We start from the raw sequence: 17,026 nt of genomic DNA on the forward strand, positions 1-17,026 counted from the left end.
TATTACAGGCTTATTAGATTGTGTATGTTTTATATCCATAGTAATTAGTCATTAGCTATCAGGAAGAGACCAATTACCATTTATTCCAAAACAAAACAAACAAATGAGTTATTCTTTATTTAATATGGAAGAGCATGATAGATACAAAAATACTGAACTTTTTTTAACTTCACAGGGCTGTTTTTACAAGGAAAGGAAAATAAAATAAGAATCTAAAATACCACTACTAGGGGCGCCTGGGTGGCTCAGTGGGTTAAAGCCTCTGCCTTCCGCTCGGGTCATGATCCCGGGGTCCTGGGATCGAGCCCCACATCGGGCTCTCTGCTCCGCGGAGGGCTTGCTTCCTCCTCTCTCTCTGCCTGCCTCCCTGCCTGCTTGTGATCTCTCTCTCTGTCAAATGAATAAATAAAATCTTTAAAAAAAAATAAAAATAAAATAAAATACCACTACTAAATCAACTTAAATATTTATGAAGAATTATAAAAAATGGGAAATCATAATTTCTTTTTTTTTTTAAATTGGAGCAAGAGAAATACTCTAACCAGAAAAATAGTTGAAATCTGGCAAGCCTTATAATTTAATGTTCATTCTTGGCACTTTGCACTTTTTCTCTCTTCCTTCTTCAATCTTTCTTATTTCTTCTAAAGAACTTTTTAAAAATTTTAGAAACAGCTTTGTAGCCAGGATAATCTAACTGGAGAGACTGTGTACACTGAAAATTTTACAGCTGCCTACTTATGATCCATCTGTCTGTTCACACTGCCTGACTTGTTAGGAAGGGCCTTTAAAAAAGACAACGGTGAAGAAAAATAGGAAATTATGATGGCTTTTGCAATCTAAATTATTTTCTATGTATTTAACATGCTGGCCTACCATGAGTCATAAGATAAATAAACGTAGCTCTATTCTACTTCCTCGTCTCTCATGTCATGATTTTGAGATGCCTCAGGGCTCTCAAACTCTACCTTACCAATCTTTCAGTTGTATAAAGGATAATGTAGTTCTTTTTATAATATGTGGTTTTGTAGCTGAGTTATAATAACTACTACACAATGAAACAGATGTAGAACTACTACTCTCTGTACCTGTCATTTATCTTAAACATACCTGGAAAAGCAGATTCAAAAATTCATTGGCAAGAACATTTTTCACACTCCAGATCTGATAGTCCTCTAGAGTAAGATGGCCCATCTGAAAGAGAAACAATATTTTAGAAAATCTCATGTTAAGAATGTCTTTTTTTTTTTTTTTCATTTATTTGAGAGAGAGGGAGAGAGTGGGTGCATGAATGGGGAGGAGAACCAGAGGGGGGAGGACAAGCAGACTCCCGTCTGAGCAGGGAGCCCAACAGCAGGACTCAACACTGGGCACAATCCCAGGGCTCTGGGATCATCGCCTGAGCGGAAGGCAGACACCCAAATGACTAAGCCATCCAGGCGCCCAAGCATGCCCTCATTTTTATAGCATTTGAATAAAATCTGGTTTATTAAACTTATATCGGTAATTTTTCTGAAAGCAAAGCAAAAATTTAAAGTGGACACTGTGTGTTCATCTGAAAACTAAACCAGCTAGGATAAGGTTAAAAGCAACAAAACTCTGTTGAAGCAGTCAATGGTAATTAGGACAATTTATTGTCAACAGTCTTCATTCCTCCAATAAGACCTGGGAAATAACTCTCATTATCTTCTGCTTCAAGGGTTATCTATGGCAAGATGTCTATGGAAAGGCTCTGTATAGAAATATTTACAAATTTTGAAAGCAAAAAGCAGACTCTCTGGATTACACACTTTCACTCTAACAATTTTTTTTTTTTAAGATTTTATTTATTTATTTGAGAGAGAAAGCTCAAGCCCGAGAGAGCACCAGCCAGAAGGAGGGGCAGCAACAGAGGGAAAAGCAGAACTCTCTGGTGAGCAGGGAGTCCAACACAGGGCTCAATCCCAGGACCCCAGGATCATGACCAGAGAGGAAGGCAGACGCTCAATTGACTAAGCCTCCCAGGCACACCAATTCCAACAATCTCCTAAGACCATCTTAGAAATATCTGACAATATTATCAGACTAATTAGACATTTAAGAACTTGCTAACAAATTTTTGATGTATCAAAAATAAATAACCATATTAATCTTCCCCCAAAATAAATGAGCAAATTACAAGTTGAGTAAAGAAACATTTTTGTGGTGTCAACATGTACAAAACTTACATATGCATATAGAGGCAATATTTCTTTTTCTTGTTCAACAAAATTATAACCAATTATTTCCCTGCATGTGTTCAATTCTAGATGAATGTTTTTTACTTTTATTATTTAATGATATTAATACGTTCTCTTTTCACTACATAACCATATACGATACAAAAAGATTTTAATGTACTGTGATTGTAATTATTAGTTTTCATAATACAGCTTCTCTTAGTATGTTAATACTAAGTCTAAAGGTACAAAAAAAGTTTACTATTGACATAGTATGTCTCAGGTGGCTATGGTTAATAGGTTTGGCTGAAAGGTCCAAGTTTTATTCTAAACTATTACCATTTCATTATCATCGCTACAAGGAGATGGAGCAGCTAAATTATCTTCTTGTTAATGTTCACAGTAGAGCCAGAAGAAGAATTACATCTTACCTAAAAACAGACAGTAATAATACCTACATATTTACCACTCAGAAAAAGGGTGTTAGAAATTGTACCTGAGGCATTTTGTAACAGAAAACTTTCCAGGTTTCTATGCATATCAAATAGAAGTGGAGACCTTAGTTTTTAGGCAGAGAGAAGTAAATGAGGGCGAAGGCTATATTGCCAAACAAAGTTCAAGTCCTGTTAAGACTCACTTCTATTATTTGTTTCTGCTGAGCATCAGTTAATAAGACTATAATGATTCCTTCTGTAATTGTGACTGAAGAAAGAAAAAAAAAAACAAAACTGATGTCACTTATTTTTCCTAAACCTCTGTAACATCACTATGGACTATATCCAACCAATCTGGTACTTTGTACAAGTCAATGTTTGAATGCAAAGGCTCAAAATAACTCAAATGTGCCTCACATATGTGCATTATTTTCAGTTTCACACAGGGTCACAAAGACATTACAGTAATATAAGCCACAGGAATAAACCTATAATAATATCCTTACTAATAAATGTTGTCCAACTTAAAAAAAATAAAGAATTTACTCTTTGTAAAGCATATGCTTATTCCTGGTATTACACGATTAATTTGGGTGCCATTAAATAACTCAGAAGAGATCTTTACCAATACTGTTGGAAAAAATAATTCAGGAATGTATGCATTACCCAGACTGGGATAAAAAATCATTTCCAGGGCGCCTGGGTGGCTCAGTGGGTTAAGCCGCTGCCTTCAGCTCAGGTCATGATCTCAGGGTCCTGGGATCGAGTCCCGCATCGGGCTCTCTGCTCAGCGGGGAGCCTGCTTCCCTCTCTCTCTCTCTGCCTGCCTCTCTGTCTACTTGTGGTCTCTCTCTGTCAAATAAATAAATAAAATCTAAAAAAAAAAAAAAAATCATTTCCATCAGGGTACCTGGTGGCTCAGCTGGTTAAACATCTGACTTTGGCTCAGGTCATGATCACAAGGTCTGGGAAGGAGCCCCAGGTAGGGCTCCACATTGTTGGGATACCTGCTCAGCAGGAAGATTGCTTGTCCCCTTGCCCCTCCCCCTGCTTGTGCCCTCTCTCTCAAATAAACAAATAAAATCTTAAAAAAATAATTTCCATTATCCCAGATATCCTGTGGTTCTTCCCAATTAATCCACCCATTCCCCAAATCACTATTCTAATACCACTCACCATTTGTTAGTTTTGCTTCTGTTTTTCAGTTTCATATACATGGAATCACACAGTAAGTGTTCTTTTTTGTGTAACTTCTTTTGCTCAATGTAAGGTTAGCCCTACCATAACTTCTTAAAATGTGAAAATTAAATATTATAAACCACGTATGACAAGGGTTGTGTCTATTTAATTTTTATAAAATACCTAGCTTATAAAATATAAATGTATATCTAAACACTTAATGGAGTTGTTTGAAGATGGAACGGGCTGGCTGGGCACCTGGGTGGCTCAGGTCATGATCTTGGGGTCCTGGAATCGAGTCCCACTGGTCCTTCCTCCACCCCTCCTTGTACTCTTTCTCTGGTACTCTCTCTCTCTCTCTCTAATAAATAAATAAAATCTTAAAAAAAAAAAAAAAGAAAGAAAGAAGATGGAATGGACTATCTTTAGAGACAACTTGAAGGTACTCTAACTGTAGGTCCAAATAAGCACTTGGCAGAGATGATGCAGAAGAGACTCAAATATGTATATAAGTTATATACCCTAATTCAGAGTACCTGGTATTTTTAGAAAAGAATATAATTCATTCTAGTCCTGGCTAGACTCACCTTTGTGGTGTCATGTGCATTCAATATGCCTTCTACAATGTCAGATAGATCCGTATGTAACTCCTTTAAAAACAGAAATCCAAAGGAATAATTAGAAAAGAGTTATCATTTTTATTATTCAATGGCTAAAGTACAGCGTATTTTGGTCAAGTATTTAAAGAATTTTTAATTTTAAAAAATTTTAAAATATTAATTTTATATTTTACAGTGTTATACATGTTATATTGGTTTCAGGTATACATTATAGTGGATCAATAATTCCATACATCACCCATTGCTCATCACCACAAGGGCTCTCCTTGACTCCTCATCACCTGTTTAATCTATTCCCCCACATCCCTCCTCTCTAGTAATTACCAGTCAAGTACATTTTTTTACCTTAATAAATAGGTGTTCAGATCTGCTTTGAAAAAAATCAAGAGAATTCTGCAGTTTTATTCTTACTTTACACAATAAGTTCAGTTTATTAAATTTTTTAAGGTACATTCTCTTAAGGTACAATTTTGTACCTTCAGCTATGAATATTTTAAGTAGTAGTGCAACATAACAACTCAAAAGTAGTAACAAATCCTTTTCTCTTTCTCTCTCTTTTTAAATTCTCCACTCTATTTTCCTATTGGAAGTTTACATGCAACAGTATGCTTAAAATCAGAACTTACCGGGATATCATCCGTGCGGTTGTCCTTCCACACCTCTAAAAGTGCGACCACCATGTCTCTCAGTTCAACCCTGGAGAGAACTCCATCACGGTCAACATCAAACACCTTGAAGCAAACTAAAGAAAAGAAACTCTTATGGAGGGAAGTTAATTTCCTGTTCTGAAGTACAGTGCCTTTCACTGAAGCTGCCCTAGTAAAATCACTTAGTTTCTCAAGCAAGTATATTCTGGATTAAGTTCTCATCTGGAGTAGGCTATGGTATGTCATTAAAGTCTTCTGCACTCATATGACTTCCTGCATACTTCATGTATCCCTCTCTGAATCACTACCTGGTTACAGAGTCTTATCCATCACCCAAATCTAGAGCTAAATTCCTTGCAAACTAATAAAAAAGGGTTAAGTTACTATCAAGAAATATTACAATACCTCACACGTTTTGAGGAGGTAATCCAAGCCTTTAAATTAATTTCTAATATTTAAAACTGATCATTACAGAGTTAATTTTTATAATGTTGAAAATATTCCATTTATATTAAGAATAGTAAGGTGGGGCACCTAGCACCTGAGTGGCTCAGTCAGTTAAGTGTCCGACTCTTGGTTTTGGTTCAGGTCATGATTTTAGGGTTGTGATACTGAGCACCATGTTGGGCTCCACACTCAGTGGGGAGTCTGCTTGAGATTCTCTCTCTCCCCCACTCACTCACTCTCTCTCGAATTTAAAAAAGGAGGGGCACCTGGGTGGCTCAGTGGATTAAGCCTCTGCCTTCGGCTCAGGTCATGATCTCAGGGTCCTGGGATCGAGCCCCGCATGGGGCTCTCTGCTCAGCAGGGAGCCTGCTTCCCCCCTCTCTCTCTGTCTGCCTCTCTGACTACTTGTGATCTCCCCCTCTCTCTGTCAAATAAATAAATAAAATATTTTAAATTAAAAAAAATTAAAAAGGAAAAAAAAATAAAAAAGGAAAAAAAAAAAAAGAATCAGTAATAAGGTGTTATAAAGATGGCCTGCTTCCACTCTGCCCCACTAATGTAATTAAAGCACTCTCTATTTTTCTGCCAAAGAACAATTTCAACTCTTCAGTGAAGTTTATATACAACATGCTAAGAATTAGAAATATCAGCACCAGGGCGCCTGGGTGGCTCAGTCAGTTTGGGTGTCTGACTTTGGCTCAGGTTGTGATCTCAGGGTCCTGGGATTGAGCCCTGCTCAGCAAGTAGTCTGCTTCTCTACTCAGCAAGAAGTTGGCTTCTCCCCGTTTCTCTACCCCTTCCCCAAATCTTGTACATACTCTCTTTCACAAAAAAATAAAATAAAATCTCTAAAAAAAGAAAAGAAACATCAGCGCTTTCCTAATTAACTCCAAACAAATCATGACAGTTTTCTAACTTCTGTTAGTCCATCAGCAAAAAAGCAATTAAAAACTAATATAAGGTGATAATTAACATCACATGAGAAGCAAAGATTTCAGCATCCTTATTTAATATTAGAACTTTAATGGGAACAAATAATCTAGTATAAAGCCAGACTGCAGTAATGGTATATCATCAGGGAAGAATCGTGAATTTTAAGATTAAACAGTTATCTATTTCAATATACCTCCATAATAATTACGCTATTAAATCAACTGAGTGCAGCATAGTAAATATTACTAAAGAAGATAAAAATATCAAATAGCACACCCAAAATAGGTGACACTTGTGAAGCTGTATTTTAGAAAGACACAGAAATGGTGACCCTATTAAATACAACAGAATTAGGTTCCAATTAAATGTAAACGGCTGCATTTTCTCAAATATGGTTAAGATTTAATGACATAATGTACTTATGCTTGTAAATTATGCTACAATAACATTTTAGCTAGGTTAAAAAGACCATTTTAGTCTTTAATAAAATTGTGTTCTGATCACAGATTTCATCTTACTAATAAAATATTAATGTATACAAGTGACAGAAAATGAGTTGTACTTTAAATTATGCAAGACACAAAATTCTCTATGGACTACCAGAAAGTATTTTCTAAATGCTTAACATTCTCAAATATATTGTGACTGATGTAGTTCACTTACCATGAACTGCAAATTCATCAGGAAAATCAATTCCATTAGTAATCACAAAGATCCCAAACTATTCCACAGTAAAAAAGAAGAGAAGATTGAATCCTTAGACTCACCTCAGTAAAACCTCAACATGAGACTGGTATTTGCCAATCTGACAATATGATGAAAATTCAAGCCTTAATACACAGATGATGCTACATGGATGAATGCTAATTTTTTGTCTGTATATACAGTTTGCAATTTTTTAATCGCTTAAATTAAATGTTTAACACACTTACATTTTTGTCTTTCAGCCAGAGGTCCCCTGCAACAGGCTGATAATCCACAAGATATCTCCTTAAAATCTATGTGATTGTCACGATTTTCATCAAAAGCATTAAACAAACCTGTGAAATAGGAAAGGACAACATAAATCCCAGCCAACAAGCCTCCTGTTAATAGTATCATTTTTATGAAAGGAGGAATGACCCCCACAAACTGGCCAAATTTAAAAAAAAAAAAGTTTATCAGTAGTTCCCACGGTCTCAGGAAGTATTTTTCTCCAGGTATGACTAAAACTTAAGATCCTCGCAGAAAATACATTACAGTCGTTTAGCATTCAGTTATATTTGCCTGTTTGTCTCTATCTTCTATCAGTTGTAACAGCTAAAAATGACAAAAGTATGTAAAAAATTAAAATCAATGTAAAAAATTAAAAACCAAAAAAATCGGAAATTATAATTATCCTTACTTAGAAAGATTGAGAAGAAAAAGGAAGAATGAAGGAGAAAAGCTAACGTACACACGAAGACATAACATGTTATGTAAACTCCTATAAAGCTCCCATTAAGCAAAGAAAAATAACACACCATATTACAAACAAAAGATATTCTGTACTGTAGTCTTCTTTGTCATAGTTTATATTTTATAAACAAATACGTAAAATCAGAAAGGGAATTTATAATCCTGTGGTTTTTAACCTTTTTGTAAAATACAAATGGAAAAATTCTGTCTTGAAATAAAATGATTTCTCAATATCCAATTCTAAAAAGGTATAATCCAAATTGCACTGCTGAAGTAGGCGGAAAAGCTCAGGGCCCTATCTGCTGTGGCTCCCTCAGTAAGTACTTCTGAAGTATGCTAGGAACCTGGTGAACACAGACTGTACCTTTTAAGAATGTAATTCCTTAAAGAGTAGAAAACTAAAGCTCAGGAGGGGCAAAGTGATTGGCCAAAAGTAAGAAAAATTAAACAAGGTCAGAATCAAAAACAGAATCCAAATATTCAGATTCCAAATATGATTTTTATGATATCACCCACAATTACTCTCTGTATTCCTAATAAAAAAAAAAAAGTTACAGTAATGAAAAGTTTAGAGCTAGCAAGGACCTCAGAGATGGTCCAGTAAAATAGTTTCTTAATCTTTTTTTGGTGCGGGGGTGGGGATGGAGTGGGGTGGATACAGCAGTGGAAACTTCTTAAAAAGGGGAGGCGCTTGAGGTGAGGAAGGGGTGGGGTTACGTGTGGAAACCTGGAGCTCTACCCAGGTGGTGGCCACCACCCTAACACCTGCACCATTGGCTGAGATACTTCACTGCAATACAGTGACTAACTCAGTCAAATTCATTTTATATTTGAGAATATTCTGGAGCTTACCTGATTTATGCAAGGTTACATAGGTAGAATAGGAAGCTCAAGACTACAATCTTAATTTCACTTGTAACATTATGGTCTTTTAGAGTTAAGATATATTGATTAGAAAGAAGGGATGGCTTCAGGTATGTTTACCAAAGAACATTTATAGAAAAGAGAATGATTCCTACCTTCACTTAGAGATGGACGAATGGGTGGTGAAACCAATGGGCCAAACGTCTCTAAATCAAACCGTCCAGTCCGGGATTGAGCTTTTAGCAACCAGTAGCGTTTCTCCAGATCAATGATGTCTGATTCCTCCACTGAGAGTCAAAACAAGTAAGATTATAAAACCTCAGACCTCTATTCTAGGCAGTTAGTTTATCCTGATCATGTAACTTCCAAGGATGTAATTTAATTTCCCAATTGTTAAAAATAATAATTGCCTAAACAAAACTCTGAAAGACAAATACATTATATCTAAAATGGCATGAAAATTGGGGTGCCTAGGTGGCTCACATGGTTAAGTGTCTGACTCTTCATTTCAGTTCATGTCATGATCTCAGGGTCATGAGATCTAACCCGGAGTTGGGCTTCCCACTAGGCGCGCAGCCTGCTTAAGATTCTCTCTTCCTCTCCATAGGCCCCTCCCTCACCCCTGCTTTCACTCTAAATTAAAAAATTAAAAAAAAAAAAAACAGCATGAAAATTAAATTTGAATTAATATAAAAGTGGCCTCAAAATCAGAAAAAAATATTTACAATTTCCCATTAAGTAGGTTGCTTAAATCCAACAAGTAAAATAATAAAAAACAGAGACATTTCTTTTTGGCTTCCTATACCACTTTTACCCATACTCATTTTTCATAATTTTCAATCTTTACCTTGGATTTAAAGATTCTTTTTTTTTTTTTTAATTCATGTTAGTTAACATATAGTGTATTAGTGTCTGAGGGAGAGACTTCAGTGACTCATCAGTTGCATGTAACACCCAGTGCTCATTACATCAACTGCCTTCCTTCATGCCCATCACCTAATGACCCCATTCTCCTCACCTACCTCCCCTCTGGCAACCTTCAGTTTGTTCCCTAGAGTTTAAAGTCTCTTATGATTTGTGCCTCTCTCTGTTTTTATCTTATTTCATTCCTGGCCACACTGTAATCATCCTAATAGCAGGACCCATGTCTGACTCATCCTGTCGATATGGATAACTATCTACACAGTCAATATTTATTAATGAAAAAGAGTATGAAAAGGACTTTATAAATAATAAAAGTCAATAAACAACAGATGAGGTAGAATAGGATTTACAATGTGGTAAGTAATGGGGAATCATGAAAATGTGAGTATCTTTCTCTCCTCATTCAACAGAAGATACAATAAAAAATTACAGGTAAGCTCCAGCCATTGTTACATTTTATGTATGCTTTCCCCCACCAAGGAACTAAAGTAAAATTTGGAAAGCAAGCAGGTGAGAGGCCTTCCATTGCCATGGTTTTTTGCCTACAGTCACTTTCCAGATGTTGGTAAGGTATGAGGAACCTAAGCAGTGAAATTTCACTAAGGTAAACAGAGAAACTATAGTTTTGGGAGGTTAAGATAGTTGAAATTTACAGGGCAGAGTACTGGAGAAGAAAGAGTTAATACAAAGAAAGAGCTCCAACAATCTGCACAGGACTCTTGCTGAGTTTTGGGAGAATAGCAGAATAGTAAGCTGTGTATGCACACAGTGAAATTCATTGAGGCTGGACTTGGATATGCCTAAGTTTTGACCAGCCAAGGTAGAGACACCTTCCTGAACAATGGGAGTATTCACAGACTAAAAGGGTCACACTTAACTAGAAGGGGAAAAACTAACTCCAGAATAAGGGCTACTCCAGACCCGCCCTAACAAAGCTCTTAAAAAATCCTTCAAAATGTCAAGCTGATCCAAAAGTACTTTAAATGCCTGTGAGAAGAAAACAAACTCCTTTTAAAGGGAGAATCCACTTAACCTTAACATTCACAATGTCTAGCATCCGCAAAAATATGAAACAAGCAGGAAAAAGTGATTCAAAACCAAGATAAAAATCAGTCAATACAAAAAGCTAAAGAAATAACAGACGATGGAATTAGCAAACAAGCCCTTAAAACATGTATTCTATAAAAAAGTACCAACTGAAACTACTAGAGATATAGAATACAATATTTGTTTTAAGATTTTATTTATTTATTTATTTATTTGTCAGAGAGAGAGAGAGAGAAAGCGCGCGCACAAGAAAGCAGAGAGGCAGGCAGAGGCAGAGAGAGAAACAGGTTCCCTGCCAAGCAAGGAGACCGAGGAGGGACTCAATCCCAGGAACCTGGGATCATGACCTGAGCCGAAGGCAGCGGCTTAAACCACTGAGCCACCCAGGCATCCCAATACAATATCTGAAATATTGTATTGTAAATATCCAGTGAAATTCACTGGAAAATTTAATAGATTAAAACCTACAGAGGAAAGATATGTGAATCTGAACACCAAGCAACAGAAATGCTACCCAAATGGAAGCATAAGGAGAGAAAACAGGTGAAAAGTTACTAGAATCTTAGTGAACTATAAGATAAGATCTAACAGCACAACACACATGGGATACCATGAAGGGACAGCAGAAAATATCTGAAATAATAACAGCTGAAAGATCCTCAAATTTAATGAAAACTGTAATTCCACAAATCCCAAAGTTCAATAAACTTTGCGCAAGAAAAATTCAAAGAAAACCAAACCAAGGCAAGTCACAATCAAATTGCTAATAGAAAATTTTAAAGCAGCAACAGATGGGAGCAAAACACATTACAAACAAGGGAACTAAGATAAGCAATGATTTCCCTTCAGAAACAAGGGAGCTAGAAGACAATGGAGGAAAAAAGTGCTGGGGGAAAAAAAAAAGTACTGTTAATCTCATATTCTATATCCTATGAAAATATCCTTCCCAAAAAAAGCAAAATGAAGAATTTTGGGGACAAACCAAAGCTGAGAGAATTCATCAACAGCAGAACTGCACCAAAAGGACTATTAAAGGGTGTTTTTCAGACTGAATGATGAAAACAGAAATGCCCAATCCCTAATTTCAATGGGGCTGATATCACAGAACATCCCAGATTTTGGATAGGAGCTTGACTGCAGCTTTGGTTAGACTGTTAGCTCCTAGTTCAAATGCTTTGAAAACTGAGTTCAGATTTCTATTCAGGAAAACCCAGGAACTGCTAGTTGTTGAAATTAGGGGGTCCATAAACTCCAGCCTAAAGGCCGCATGCATGTTTATATAAATAATGTTTTATTAAAACACAACCACGCCATTTATTTACATATAGTTTATGGCTGCTAATGTGTTACAAAGGCAGAACTGAGTAATTGTGATAAACAGACATATGGTCCACAAGTCTGAAATATTTACTACCTGTCTTAAAAAAAAACCATTTTGCCAATCTCTGTGTTAGACCTTAAAATTTCATGAACTTCAAAACTAGGAGACTTTACAAAATGAAAGTACCTGGGGACCACCACAGCCTTGAGACTGCGACCCTTCAACAGTATGAGATTTCAAAATTGTTAGGCCATGAAACTACAAATCAAGAGATCCCTTTTCACTTTTCAACTTGCCCCCAGTCTCAGCGAGACTTCCACAGGAGAGAACTGGGTGGAAACAATTATCTTTGTATTTAGGGTCCTTTCACACTCAAATCTGAAACAGGTTTCTCAAAGTTTGGCTGGTTTCCCCTTGTTCCCGTAAAGCTTGTCCTCAGGCAGGCTCATTCCTCTGCCAGCCTCACTTCCAATCTCAGGCTCTTGGCCTGAGATATGAAAGCACCCTACATCCCTTGATCACTTAGGAAGGGCTCTGTCCCTCTGGAGTTCAGTCTTTCTTCCTTTCTTCATCCCTCCTTCCCTTCTTTCCTTCTTCCCTCCTTTCCACCCTTTCTTCTTTCCCTTCTAAGATTTCTTTGCATGATATGGATTTAAAGAAGAGTATGATTTCGTTTATGTGGTGATTTCATGTTATTATAGTGGGAGTGAAGGTCTTTCATATCTTTCCACTTCCTAACCTAATGCAGAACCCTTCAATTATTACTTAACATGAACTTGAAAATTCTCACCAATGCAGTAAGACATAAACATGAAGTATAAAATTAGAAAAGAAGAAGCAAGGTTATTCTTTGCATATGAGCAGAATGCACATTTTTTAAACAAATTAAAATTAATCTGTAGAGATACAAAATACATAAACAAAAATCAGTGCTTTTCGAGATAACATTAATAACATGTAAGAAAACATTAAAGAGAAAAATACACAAGAATAGCAATTTCCTATAAGAAATGAATATCTAAAAGTAAACTTGAAGATATGAGATTTTTATGAAGAAAATTTTATATAATAATATTAAAGGTCTGAATAAATGAAGCATACCATGGCCCCAAGTAGGGCCTTGACAGAGGCACACATGGGCTTGAATAGGGTGGTTATGTAAGACCACACTGTGAGGGTGACAGGAGTACAGATCTGAAGGAGGCCCAGGGGGCAAATGGTGGAGAAAAAAACGTTCTACAGAGAGAACAAGGAGAGAGGCCTCTAGACAAAAGCATGCTTAGCAAGCTCAAGGAAAAGAAGATCAAAGTGACTGAAGTGGAGTTAGAGAGGGAGACAGTAGTAGAAGATACAGTCTAAGGAAAAATGGGGGTCAGGTTATGTAGGTCACTGTGAGGACTTTGGTTTTAAACTGTGAACCACTGGAGGGCCTGACACAGAGCAGTGACATGAGTGACTTAGAGGATTACTACTCTTCACTACCAAGTGAGAATAGCCTGGTGGGTGGGTGTCAAGAACAGAAGTGAGATGACCAGTTAGACGTTTAATAAAAGATTTAAAATCATCATTACATGCAATTAAGAAACACTAGACAATCAATTAACAAGCACAGATGGACAACTCATAATAATGGGGAGGGATTTAATTTCACTAATAATAAAAAAAATCAGGAGAGCCTCAGTGGCTCAGATAGTTAAGTGTCTGTCTTCGGCTCATGATCTCAGGGTCCTGGGATCGAGCCATGTTGGGTTCCCCGCTCAGTGGGGAGTGTGTTTCTCCCTCTGCCTCTGCTTCCCCTACTCATCCTCTCTCTGTCTCTCCCTTTCAAATGAATAAATAAAAATTTTAAAAAATAATTAAAAAATAAAATAAATCAGTTCAGAAGAAAAATTTAAACACAATCATGCTACTTCTCCGCTTCAAAACTTTTCAACATTCTTCCCGAGGATACTTGCATGGCTACTCGAACAGCTCCTTCAGCTCTTTATTCAAATGTCACACTCCCAGAACATCTGAACTGCACCCGACCTGAAGATACTCCTCCATCCCTTTTCCCTGCTTTACTTTGGTCCCAATATTTATCAATATCTGGCATAAATTACTTTTGTTTATTGGTTGCCTCCCCCAACTGGAACATATCCTCCTTGAGGTAAGGTCTTACGGTCTATTTTGTTCACTGCGATATTCTAAGCACTCAGAATAATACCTGGTACATTTTGAACACTCACAGAATACTTTTTTGATGAACAAGAATTATTTGTTGAATCCAGAATACATATATTCAGAATAGTGTTAACTATGATAAAAAATGAAGACTGGTATCAGTAGGGAACCTTGGCCTCCAATAACTTACAAGTTACCTAGGAAGATAAGAACAATGTTCTCTAAATTTCCACTGCTTTCAGAGGACTCTTCCTCTATTCTTTTGTAGTTTTAGCACAAATTTAGGGGGAAAACTTTTTCATTCATCAACAAGATAATTAAGAGATAGTCAAATCAATATGCATACCTGTACTGTATTTGTGTAAATATTATAAGAAGGTGAAGGAAAACATATATTCTACCAACTTTCACAAAATTTTAAGAAAAATATTCCTTTTGCTTGATTTTCAAGGGGCTTCCAGGACTTAAAGCTAATGTCTATTTTCCATATTCTAATGTCATACTCCATATAAATAAAATCTTAAAAAAAAAGTAAAATATAAAAATAAAAATAAATCTGCACTAGGAATAGAGAAATTTGTGCATATTATTACACATCAGCAGACAGAAGAACTGAGATTTTGAGAAAGACAGTGTTCTAATTTACTCTGAAGCAGAACAGGTACATGGAAATGACCATACCTGCCATAGGTTAAAACAAAAAAGGCCTTAACAGTATGTACCTGAGGTCAAGTACACTGATTCTAACTTGTCCCCATTTTACAAAGAAGAATGCTTTCTTGGAAATTTCTTAACTTGGCTATCCCTAGAATAGTCTTCTTAATGATCCACAAAGTCTAGGAAAAGGGATTCTCAGAATGACAATAAAGTTATCCTGTATTATGGCATTTAAAAAGAACTAATTGCTGATTATTAAAAGTAACTATAAACAACTGAGTTACAACTGAGTGACAAAGTTATGTTTTCAAAAGTTAAAACTAAAAATACTAATAACACTAATTTAATTTTTAAAGATTTTATTTATTTATTTGACAGAGAGAGATCACAAGTGGGCAGAGAGGCAGGCAGAGAGAGAGAGAGAGAGCAGGAAGCAGGCTCTCTGCCAAGCAGAGAGCCCGATGCAGGACTCGAACCCAGGACCCTGAGATCATGACCTGAGCCGAAGGCAGAGGCTTAACCCACTGAGCCACCCAGGCGCCCCTAATTTTTAAATTTAAAAAAATATATTTTATATGAGAGAGAAAGCAAGCACAAGCAGGGGGAGGGGCAGTAAGAGAGGGAGAAGTAGATTTCCCACTGAGCAGGGACCATATGCTTGGTCCTAGGACTGAGAGATCATCTTAGCTGAAGTCACGCTTAACTGACTTTAGATACCTAAGCACCAAAAGTTTTAAATTTATATTACTTGCTTTCACTAGACTAGTAATACATTTTGTTACATGAAAAATTATTTAAAATATAGGTAATCAAAAAAAGGAAAAAGAAAAAACATGTAATTGTATGTTCTCATATAACTATATATATTTGAACATACATGTATTTATTTACTTAAAGATTTATTTGTTTTAGAGAGAGAGAAAGAGCATGTGCATGCATAAGACAGAGCTAGAACATGAGCAGGGGGAGGAAAAAAGGGAGAGGAAGAGAGAGAATCCCAAGCAGATTCCTTGCTGAGCTCGGGGGCTCAAGCCTATGACCCTGAGATCATGATCTTAGCCAAAATCAAGAGTCTGATGCTTAACTGACTAACTACCCAGTTCAGGCACTCCTGAATGTACATGTATTTAAACTAAATGTCACCTAGGTTGTATGGGAAGATTATTTCCAATACTTTCATTGCATCATCTATACTATTATATGATTTCTCAAATTATAGAAAATCATTGTTCATAGATTCAAATAATCAATGGGCTAAATTTTTTTAAATTTTACATCAAAATCATCAAGACTGAGATACAAAAAAGATAAAATTTTCATACAAGAGTACACATTTCTTTTTAACCAAATACCAAATATGCTACATTATAACCTTCTGATGAATCAACCTTTGAAAGGATCCAATCATTTTGAAACAGGAAATAATTTTTTAAATATGTAAAACTTCTAATGAGCATGTAGCTTTTGATTTTTTAAAACAGAGGTATCTACTTCATGGGGCGCCTGGGTGGCTCAGTGGGTTAAGCCACTGCCTTCGGCTCAGGTCATGATCTCAGGGTCCTGGGATCGAGTCCCGCATCGGGCTCTCTGCTCAGCAGGGAGCCTGCTTCCCTCTCTCTCTCTCTATCTCTGCCTGCCTCTCCATCTACTTGTGATCTCTCTCTGTCAAATAAATAAATAAAATCTTTAAAAAAAATAAAATAAAACAGAGGTATCTACTTCAAATACCTAGATAACTGAATTTAATAAAATGGAGTATTTAAAAATTTAACTCCTTTCAGTGGGGAATCTGCTTCTCCCTCTGATCCTCTTCCACTCTCATGTGCATGCTCTCTCTCTTTCTTCCTCTCTCAATAAACAAATAAAACTTTAAAAAAATAAAAATTTAACAATAAGGAGAGTAATCACAGGAGTCTGATAAATTAAGACAGGACTACTGTTTCCTTTTCCAAAGTTAGGTATCTGTTCACTCTATTTATAATATATAAAAGAAAAGAGAACCCTCTTCTGTTCCTGTAGAGAAACAGCTTTCTCAAATTTTAAACTTTCTTCCAAGTAATAGATCTACACATAAAAAATCTGACCCTGAAACAAAACAAGAAAGACAGCAGCCTTGACAGAAACTGTTCTTATTTCTATAATTCTTGGTACTGAGCAT

General features: G+C 36.2%; 1 protein-coding gene across 2 annotated transcripts in view; it reads right to left on the reverse strand.

The window, feature by feature from the left end:
- The window catches only part of USP32 (ubiquitin specific peptidase 32), a 205,505-nt gene that overhangs the window by 67,825 nt on the left and 120,654 nt on the right, over window positions 1-17,026 (reverse strand). For both annotated transcript variants that reach the window (XM_032871855.1, XM_032871854.1), the window contains exons 6-10: window positions 8,912-9,043; window positions 7,388-7,495; window positions 5,055-5,170; window positions 4,396-4,458; window positions 1,108-1,191 (exon numbers count right to left, since the gene is read on the reverse strand). In XM_032871855.1, the coding sequence (XP_032727746.1) occupies window positions 1,108-1,191; window positions 4,396-4,458; window positions 5,055-5,170; window positions 7,388-7,495; window positions 8,912-9,043 (503 nt within the window). The remainder of the gene's footprint in view (window positions 1-1,107; window positions 1,192-4,395; window positions 4,459-5,054; window positions 5,171-7,387; window positions 7,496-8,911; window positions 9,044-17,026) is intronic.

Source organism: Lontra canadensis, unplaced genomic scaffold, assembly GCF_010015895.1.
Source record: "Lontra canadensis isolate GAN:19392208 unplaced genomic scaffold, GSC_riverotter_1.0 scaffold43, whole genome shotgun sequence".
NCBI lineage: Eukaryota > Metazoa > Chordata > Mammalia > Carnivora > Mustelidae > Lontra > Lontra canadensis.